We start from the raw sequence: 10,407 nt of genomic DNA, 5'->3' as shown, positions 1-10,407 counted from the left end.
GTCGAAAAACTGAAAAGTCACCATTTTTTGGTTTTTTTCAGTTTCCGGACCCATGGAACGCCGATTTTCATCAGAATCGGCACCTCCCTCACAAACAAGGTATAGTCTCGGTTTTTATTTTTATTTTATTTTTCTTTTTTCCTAAAAAAACGAAAGAAAAAAATAATAGAATAAAAAATCTACCTTCGTAAATCTATTGTTTTGGATTGAATATTTTTGCTATTCTGTTTTCATTCATTCGTAAGTCCATTTAGAATACAGAAACGGGGTTTTTATAGCCAAAAAATCATATTTTACAAACTGTTTTTCCTCCTATTTTTTTGCTTTTAGATTCTTCTAGGCTATTTTGCAAGTACAATGACGTGGTGGCACATGTGGCGGAGGAGCGGCGCACTGGAGTCTGCTGTTGGGGCACGCGGCTGAAGCTTGCTGTTGCCTAGGCTAGGGTTTTTTGAATATGGGTTTGGGTTTCTATAATTGGGCCATTTGGGCTACATTGTTTTGGGCCAATGTAAATGGACTGAGACCTTATTTTATTTGGTTTATTTTTTGTTTATTTAATTGGGCTCGGGCAAATTGGGCCTAATAAAAAAACCATTTGGACCTACAACATGCATGATTAATCTGTCTTTTTTATTCGAATTGTTGAATCCATAAGTCTCAAGCGTGCTACTAACTTTCTTATTTTGATTAGAACTAAAAAGATAGCAACATAAACAAAATACAACATCTTCTTTAATATTGTATTCTAGTCAATTTCCATAGTCTTTATACCAAGAAGTTGGTGATCTCCGCTCTATTCCCGCAACTTTCTTTAGAGAAAGTTGTGATTGCTAAGTTGACAAGGTTCTTTTTGAAAATATGCCTTTTTTTATATTCTCTCTATCATTTGGAGGATAATATATAACCTTAATTCTCAATCCTGGGTCTACTGAAAGGTTTTTAAGGCTAAACTCAACTTGACTCTTTTGATCCTTTTTTGAAATGGTTTGTATCTCACTTTAGTTAATCAGTCTTTTTTCTTGTTGTTCTACCTCTACTCAACTAATAAACTTTCTTTTAAAATATTTTTCCATTATTGTTAAATATTTAAAACAAATAAATCTAAGCATTAAACACAAAAGTTTTCATGAAGCCAACATACAACTAGTACTTTTCTTTCACAAAAATAAAAATAAAAAAATCACATAAGTGTTTTTTGGTGTCATGAAAATGCAATATGTCAATTTTCAAATACAAAATTTACAATAATCACACCGGCAACAATAATTTCTAAATAATAATGCTACATCTCTAATTAATATTCAAGAAACTTAGGATTATGTAAATACAATCAATCCTAATTTCTTGAAGGATTTGTATTAATTAAGCTCTAAGAACAATTACCCAATCAAGATGTTAATAATCTCATACAAAATCAATATCTCAAAATAACTCAATAAATAAGTCTTGCATAAAGATCCACAAGAAAAGTCACAATCCTAAATTTCTAGAGATTAATCAATAAAATTGAAAAGAAAATATGGAGACCACTTAAAAAGTATTAAAAGATCAATCAGTGTTTTAAAAATCTAAAAATAAGATAAAATTGAGAAAAAAGTGATGATGAGTGTTGTGAAAAGAGGTTCATTTATTTTATATAAAATTATTCTTTTAAAAATTTTGGTTGGTCAAATATTTGATGGGTTAATTTTCAATTTTTGTGGGTTAATTGTATAAAATAAAATATTTTGTTACAAACAATTACATTGAAAATTAATTATTATTATGATTTAATATTTTATAAAGTGAAATAAAAATAAAATTAGGTTTGAAATGTGGATTCTTTAATTAATGGTGTTGTATTTAGGCATTCATTAATTAGAAGATGAGATAAGATTGTGACTTTTAAACATCACTCTCTCCCTATGATGGTGTCGTCTTTCATTAATTAGAAGATGAGATAAGATTCTGACTTTAAACATCACTTTCTCTCTCTTTTTCATTAATATTCATTAACTAGAAGATGAAACACAACCCATGTTCATTATTATTTTAATTCCTCACTTTCTCTCCTTTTTTCCCTCACCCTTCTATATATACCGCTGTTGCATAATGTTTTTCTAAGTTCTTTTATTTTTTGGGGGGTGGTTTTGTATAGCTTTGATGTTGATATTGATCAAAAGCTGGTATAGCAATGAAGGTGCTTAGTACGTGTGAGCATATCTTTTCTTGTAATCATGAAAATCCTGGAACAATTTCGAGTGCCTTTACTTGTCTTAAATCTTGCCTCACCGAACATTGGGGTGATTTGCCTTTGAAAGTTGATGACTCCCAAGACATGATCATCTACGACTCCCTTAACCAAGCTCTTAACTATGGTTGGTCTCCAGTTCCACCCCTTTATTCAACGGTGACAACTGCTGTTAAATCCGAGCCCCAGATTATGATGATGACGCCGTTTATGGAACCGAACCCATCGGAGCTGACGACCCAACCTATTGATGCTGCTGCTGCACGAAATTGTTTGTATTTGGAAAAACAAGAAAACAAATGGTTTAGAAATTATGAGAATGAAAAAGTGGAAAAAGGGAGACACTACAGGGGGGTTAGGAAAAGGCCGTGGGGGAAATTCGCGGCGGAGATTCGAGACCCAGCAAGGAATGGGGCACGAGTTTGGCTAGGCACCTACGAGACAGCTATGGAGGCTGCTTTGGCATATGATCGAGCAGCATATAAAATGCGTGGTTACCGGGCTTTGCTTAATTTCCCACAATGGATTGGCAACAAAGGGCCTGAACCTGTCAGAACCACCCCCACGCGTCGTCGGGAAGATGATGAGTCAGCTTGGTACAATAGTTCTTCTCCTAAGCGAAAAAGATCAAGCTTGGAATCTATCTAACCAAGCCGGAGTGTAGAGAGACAAGGGGGAGGGAACTTGAACCTTTTAGCCTTAGCTTACACTTTGGTTTTGTTTGTTGGGGGTTTGGACTCTGGGCCCCCAAATTAAGAGGGTTGTTACGTAACCACGGACCACTTGGGCTTAGTGCCTGTGGTGGAGGGTGTAATAATCTTTGAGAAAGGTTGCATTACCAACTCTCCTATTATAAGGTTTTCTAATCTTTTTGAAAGTGCGTAGTATCTTTTAAATAAATTTATGATGGAACTTGTATTATATCACTATTTAAAATATAAGAGTTTGTTTCGATTGAGATATATATATATATATATATATATTCTGTTCATAAGATGTTTAGTATAAAACATTATTATCTTTGAAAGTGTGTAAATGGACCGGAAAACGAAGGTTTTATTTTATTTTTAAAATAGATACCATACTATTTAAAAATACCACAATATTAAAATATTTTATTTTATATTAATATTTACATATTTTAATAATTAAATTTAAATGAACATATTTTAAAAATGATTTAATTTAAATTTGAACAAGCCAATGTTGCATGTGAGACCAAGATAGGTATGGACAACTCTATTGCATTATAAGGAGGAAAATGAAAATCATATTATAAGTGTGTAATGCGTGAATTTAAAATTCATTTGTATAATAAATTGTGATAAGAGAATTTATACATTATCTCTTATTTAATTAATATTTAATATGATTTTATTAATGGAATAATATTTTGTATGTTATCAGTTGAGTTTTAAGCTCTACAAGTAGAGTTAGAGTTGACAAGTGTCTTATAGAGTTATGGAATAAAAAAATATATACTATCAATTCATCAAATACTAACTCGTTGTACCATTTATGAAAATTATTTTTTTTGAGATTCGTAACTTTCCTACTCATTTTATATAAATGTTGGGACTCCTACTTGAGACATATTCCAAACTTCAATTTGATGAATTCCACTGACCCAAGACCTCGTTAACAATGGTAATGCATAATAAACACGTTACTTTAGAAAAATTAATCTAAAGATTTTGTGAACGAATGTCTTTCTTCTAATGAAACTGAAGGAATGTCCTTAGGTAAGGTACTCTTTTAACATTGGTAAATATACTATATACAGATCCTTGAGGTATTGAAGTGGGCTTTATTCCTCCAAAGCCTAATGCAATATGGTTGTTCTAAGGACCGCCTTGGGAGTGATGTCTGGGCTAGTCTTAAAGTTGAAATTTTCGTTAAGGAAACTTATGCGGAGAAAGGATACCTACTAACGATGAAATAGAGAAGAGAGGTGTCGTCTCCGTGGAATCTGCTAACCGCGCATTTGCCACTCGAATGACTTTTTGTATGTTATGCCTCCCTCCTAATGTTCGATTGTTTTCGAGTGGCACAAGGGTGGGGGTAGTTCAGTGTTCAATTCGGATCCGGTTCATGCGTGTGTTTGCTTGTTTTGTTCCTGCTTGTTTCATGTTTGCCTGTGCTTGGCTCAATGATATTTTTGTGTTGGTGCCTTTCCACATTGTCGAAACCATTTCTTTTACGAAAACAAAAAAAAATTAGTTGTCGACTTAAAAACAAAAATGGGAGTCGCCACCGATCTTTTATTGAGGTGTAACCGGATCACCTTGAAAACAAATTTAGGTCTACGAATTTTTAGAAAATAGGTTTGGGAGTCGATTACACACGAGGAAGGGTTAGCACCCTCATAACGCCCAAAATTGGAACTGAACTGATTGTTTAATGTTTTAATGTCGAAATTTTGAAAAGATTTTAAAATACGACTTTGAATAAATTGAATTAAAAGATAAGACACTCTTATTTCAAAGAAATAAAATGTCCCAGCCAGTGAGTTAGGGCGCAACATTCTTAATCTTCAAAAATTAAGTTTATCTTTTAACTTTTTAAAACCTATGTATTTTGAGAAGGATACCTGGTTATTTGGGTCAAATGAAAAATCAAAACCCAATAAGTTAGGGTTTAATTTCCCAAAATTCCTAAATACCGAGTATTGCCTTTATTTTTATTTATTATTATTTTTTTAGAAAAAATCTTCATCTCGAGAAAACAACATGTCATATCCAATGCGTTAGGGCACAACGTATCGAATTCTCGAGAATAAGCTTTTTATTTATGTTTTGATTAAAGCATATCCTCGATTATTTAGATTCACTAAACAAAAAGAAGATAATATACATAGATTTTATCAAAATGTTACGTGAAAGGAAAATCAAACAAGTAGTATACATAATAATACATATTGACTTAAACAAGTGAAACATGTGAAATGAAAGACCTACGTGAAAGGAAAATCAAACAAGTAGTATACATAATAATACATATTGACTTAAACAAGTAAAACATGTGAAATGAAAGACCTAATAATAATAATAATAATAATAATAATAATAATAATAATAATAATAATAATAATAATAATAATAGTAATAGTAATAGTAATAGTAATAGTAATAGTAATAGTAATAGTAATAGTAATAGTAATAGTAATAGTAATAATAATAATAATAGTAATAGTAATAGTAATAGTAATAGTAATAGTAATAGTAGTAATAGTAATAGTAATAGTAATAGTAATAGTAATAGTAATAGTAATAATAATAATAATAATAATAATAATAATAATAATAATAATAGTAGTAGTAATGAAAATATTAAACTAATTAAAAAGAAACAAATAACACCAAAAAGAGGATTAAATTGCAACTAAAATGAAATTAATTGGGAAATAACATAAATAAACAAAATAAGGGCCAATGTGCAATGCGCGAATAACATGGAAGTTTAATTCGGAAATATTCCCAGCCCTCCAAAACGCTGTGTTGCGGCATGGACTAAAATAAAACGAAAAGCAAATTAAAGGGCAAAATTTAAAAAAGGAAAAGAATCGATTTGAACCCGGCACAAAAGAGAGAGGACCATTTGCGCAAATATACCATTGAGCAAAAACGCGCGGATCCTTCCCTCGGGTCGGGTCACCGTGCGGGTATTGGCCATTAAACGGTGCCGTTTTGACACCCGAATGCCTTACTTCAAACGGCATCGTTTCCCTTTTATTACTTAAAACAAATTTTTTCTTAAAAACATTTCTGCTTCATTTCTTAAAAAAAAAAGCAGAAAGAAATGGGAGAAACTTTGCTAGGGTTTCAGCCTTAATCCCCTGAACGTCGCCGCTCTGCAGTCTGGCTATTCGGGAACCCTCTGATCCATTGCCCCAACTCCGATTACAACGGAATGAACGAAGATCTGATTAACCAGCTAAAAAACTCACCCTTAAACACTTCTTTCTCTTTTGTTTTTATACATCCATCAACATATAAGCGAAAAAAAATGAAAAGCGAAACGAAGAAAAAAAATTTAAATCTACCTTTCAGAATACTCTGTTTTTGTTTTTTCTTTGAATATATTTTTTGTATTCAATCTCTGTGTCTAAACTTTACAATGGTTCTTTGTTTTCTTTTATATCTCAACCTAGAAATAAAATAGAAAATCCCCTATTATTTGCTATCTTTTCTTGTTATTATTCGCTGTTGTTTTGTCTGCTTCTATTTGTTGTAGGTATGGAGGAGTCCAACTGGCGGTACGGAGACCAACGTGGCGCGGTGGTGGTGGTGAAACAGAGGCTGAAGATCCCAGAAATCCTAGGGTTTTTGTTTGTTTCGGTTTTGGGCTAGGGTAGATTGGCTAGTTGGGATGATGTAATTTGGGGTTTTAGTGATTGGGCTTAAAATCTGAATTTGGCCCATTGTAATTGGACTTTATTAGACTATTTAATTTTGATTGTTTTCATTTGGTTTATTTCACTAACGGGCCGGGAAAATTGGGCCTATTACAGCTGCCCCTCTTTGCTCGTTGTAGTGTAACGGGAACGGAGCAAAGACTTTAAAATGGCCAATTTTGCCCGGTCGTGCTGGACTTTGGTGCTTTTCTTCTTCAAGTAGCTTCATTCCATCCTATTGCATTTTCAGAGGTATAGGAATTGATGCTTCAATCCACTCCGCTGCAACGTCAGAGAGATAGGATTTGTGCCTTGTAGCTTCTCAAAATAACAAAATTTGTTATCTTTAGTCTGCTCCACTACAATTTTAGGGAGATAAGACTTGTAGCTTCAACTTGTTCTGCTGCAACTTTAAAGATAAGTCTGATGCGATCTGCTCTATTACAACTTCAGAGAGATGAGATCCATCATTTTGATCCGCTCCCCTGCAACTTCAGGGAGATAGGATTGATTTCTTCTGTTTGGTCCACTGCAACTTCAGGGAGATAAGACTGGATGCGATCTGCTCTACTGCAACTTTAGAGAGATAAGATCGGTAGTTTTAATCCACTCCACTGCAACTTCAAGGAGATAGGATTGGTTTCTTCGAACTACTTCGCTGCCAATAAAGGAAGACAAGATCTGCTATTTTCAACCTCCTCCACTGCTGCTCAGGGAGACAAGGCTGGGGTCTTCGATCTACTTCGCTGCCAATACAGGAAGACAAGATCTGCTATTTTCAACCTACTCCACTGCTGCTCAGGGAGATAAGGCTGGTGGCTTAAATCTACTTCCCTACTACCTTGGGAAGATAAGATTCACCGTCTTTGATCTGTTCCACTACTGTTTAGGGAGACATGATCTACAATATTCAACCTATTCCACTGCTGTCCAGGGAGATAGGAATTGTAATCTTCAACCTATTCTACTGCTGTTCAGGGAGATAGGAATTGCAACCTTCAACCTATTCCGCTGCTGTCCAGGGAAATGAGGCTGGTGTCTTCGATCTGCTTCGCTGTTAGTACATGAAGGCAAGATCTGCTTCGCTGTCAGTACATGAAGGCAAGATCTGCTATCTTCAGTCTGCTCCGCTGCAAACCCAGGGAGGCAAGGCTGGTGTCTTCGATCTGCTTCGCTGTCAGTACAGGAAGGCAATATCTACTATCTTCAGTCTGCTCCGCTACAACTCAGGGAGATAAGATTGCTATCTTCAATCCATTCCACTGCAACTTCAGGGAGATAGGATTTATAGTTTCACCGGTTTGTTCTTTGGGGAACATGACCTGTATAATTCATTTTATGAACTTAATTATGCCTAGTGATTAGGATGTCATGATCAGAATGAGTCAAATGCTCCTAACTAGGTATGTATGAATGATGTTTGCATGAATGCGAATGTCATTTTTTTTAGAATGATCCTTCTTTATCGTTCAGGTTGTCATTGTTTGAAATTTATTAAGGTTTTATCACTGACGTGCTATAATGCCCTCTTGCTCGGTTGGCGTCTCCAAAGAAACACTTAATCAGATTGCTCCCCACTGTAAACTTTAGAGTTCAATCCACTGAGATACAAAATTTGTACCATCTTTCTCCCGCTGTAACCCAAGGGTAGAAAAATCTGGCCTTTTCTCAATTCTTTCCTATCGCAATTTAAGGATACTGAATGTGAAGCTCTTTGGTCTTTTATACCAATCTCAGGGTGTTATACACAAATGAAGGATTCTCTTCTCCAAGAAAACCCTTTTTTATTGCTTAGTGGTTATTGTTTGCTTGTTCATCTAAGCCTTGTCACCAACCTGTCATCTTATCATTTTGTTCAATCAATGTTTTTGACAATAAAATCCAAAGAGAAAGTCCTAATTTAGACTCTTCCTTCTCAGATTTCCATCCTTTAAACTTGGTGCATTTTAAACAATAGTCTTGTTTCAGGTTACTGTATTATTTAGAAACTTCTAGAGTAATATGCAAAACTTTCCTTGTGAAAGTATTATTAGTCCATTAATCATTATTCCAATGCAACATGCTTGCAAAAAGATCATAACAATAGATAAAAATAGAGTTGGTTCTGAGCATAGCTTGAAATAAATAAATTATCAAAGATAGTAAAGAAATAAGTATTCCAAGAACAACAACTTCAGTATAAATAGTATGAAGGCTAGGTGCCCTAGATATCGCAGCTAGAACTTTTCTGTACAAACTTTCTGAAAACCATTTTTAGTTTGACATGTGCTTAAGAGATTTACAGTACTCTATCGATGCCCCCAGATGGCGCGTACCCTTTCCTGCTAATTCAGGTATAACAAGATTACCACATGCCCCTATCTGATCAAAGTTCGAGCTGTTCTGATCACCTCATGCCCCATTCTGATCAATATTTGAACCGTCCTTTTCGGGTTTTCAACTCAAATCCCCTTTGGTCTCAAGGCGCCCTTTGCGGGTTTTCACTTTGGTCTCTCCATTTTTTGTTTTTCTTATTTTTTTTGGACTCAAAGCGCCCTTTGCGGGTTTTCACTTTAGTCTATTCTCCTTTTTCAGGTGAAGTATTTGTTGATCGAATCTAAGTCTATAGGATTTGGCAGGTTTTCCATCCATCTCGTTCAAAATCAAAGCTCCTCTGGAGAAGGCCTTCTTTACGACATAAGGATCTTCACAATTTGGCATCTATTTTTCTCTAAAATCCTTTTGTAGAGGAAGGATCTTTTTCAATACCAGGACTCCCTCGTGGAATTCTCTGGGATGAACCTTTTTGTTGTAAGCTCGCATCATCCGTTTTTGGTACATCTGACCGTGACGAATAACTTTTAATCTTTTTCCTTCAATTAGGTTTAACTGATCGTATCGAGATTGGATCTTCATCCTACTTCAGCTCAGCCAATACCCGGAGAGAGATAATTTCAACTTCAATGGAAAAACCGTGATAAGCTAAAGAGAAATGCATTGCCCCGGTAGATGTTTTTTTTGTTTCTTTTTGTTTGTTCTTTCTTTTCCTTTTTTTTGATTGAATCTCCATTTATAGGATTAAGCAAGTCTTGGTCGTCTTTTTCGATCAGAATCAATGTTATTCCAAATAAAGTCTTCCACATAAGATCTTCCACTTTCATTTTGTATGCGAAAGATCTTCTTGGTATCAGATTTCTCTCATAGAGCCTTTTGGGGTGAAACTTAACTATGACGAAAAACTTTGGATCTTCCTCTTCAATTAGGATGAAATCCAACAAAAATGCGGAGAAATAGCAACTTGACTTCAACAGGCAAAACTATGATAAGCCAAAGAAGAAGGCATTGCCCCGGCAAAAAATTCTAACTGCATTGTTCATGATATAAAAAATAATTTATTATAACTTATTGTTGTAAAATTATAGGTTGCTTTTTGCAAATCTCTGTACGAGTAATGCCATCAACGAATTAGCAAAGAAAAAAGATCATGGAAAAATCAATTTTCAGATATTCAAGCCATAAACCATCCAACTCTGGGAACTAGTTTGCTATAACATGCATAAACGGATTAGGTGCTCAAACATATTCTTAATTTCAAGCCATTAGAGTGATTTTCGAGATACTAATTGTGTGATATTAAAAATATATTGAAATGCGATAATCCAGTTATTGTCTCATCCAGAGTGCCCTCATTTACTGAAAACAAACTACTTCACAGATTCCAGAGCTGGAGAACCTTGAAAAGTTCATATCATGATATCATATATAAACTAAGCAATCAAATTAAGCAAATTAGATTCCATAG

The 10,407-nt window shown here is 34.4% G+C and overlaps 1 protein-coding gene across 1 annotated transcript; it reads left to right on the top strand.

The window, feature by feature from the left end:
• The first annotated feature begins 2,005 nt into the window (after positions 1-2,005).
• On the top strand, positions 2,006-3,195 carry LOC105764870 (ethylene-responsive transcription factor 2). Its single transcript, XM_012583652.2, has one exon. It carries the CDS (start codon positions 2,177-2,179, stop codon positions 2,879-2,881), a length of 705 nt encoding a protein of 234 aa, XP_012439106.1. The 5' UTR covers positions 2,006-2,176; the 3' UTR covers positions 2,882-3,195.
• The last annotated feature ends 7,212 nt before the right edge of the window (positions 3,196-10,407 follow it).

The sequence above is a fragment of the Gossypium raimondii genome, chromosome 12 (assembly GCF_025698545.1).
Source record: "Gossypium raimondii isolate GPD5lz chromosome 12, ASM2569854v1, whole genome shotgun sequence".
Lineage (NCBI taxonomy): Eukaryota > Viridiplantae > Streptophyta > Magnoliopsida > Malvales > Malvaceae > Gossypium > Gossypium raimondii.
Note: the sequence above shows the minus strand (reverse complement) of the source record. Positions and strands in the feature narration are given on the sequence as shown.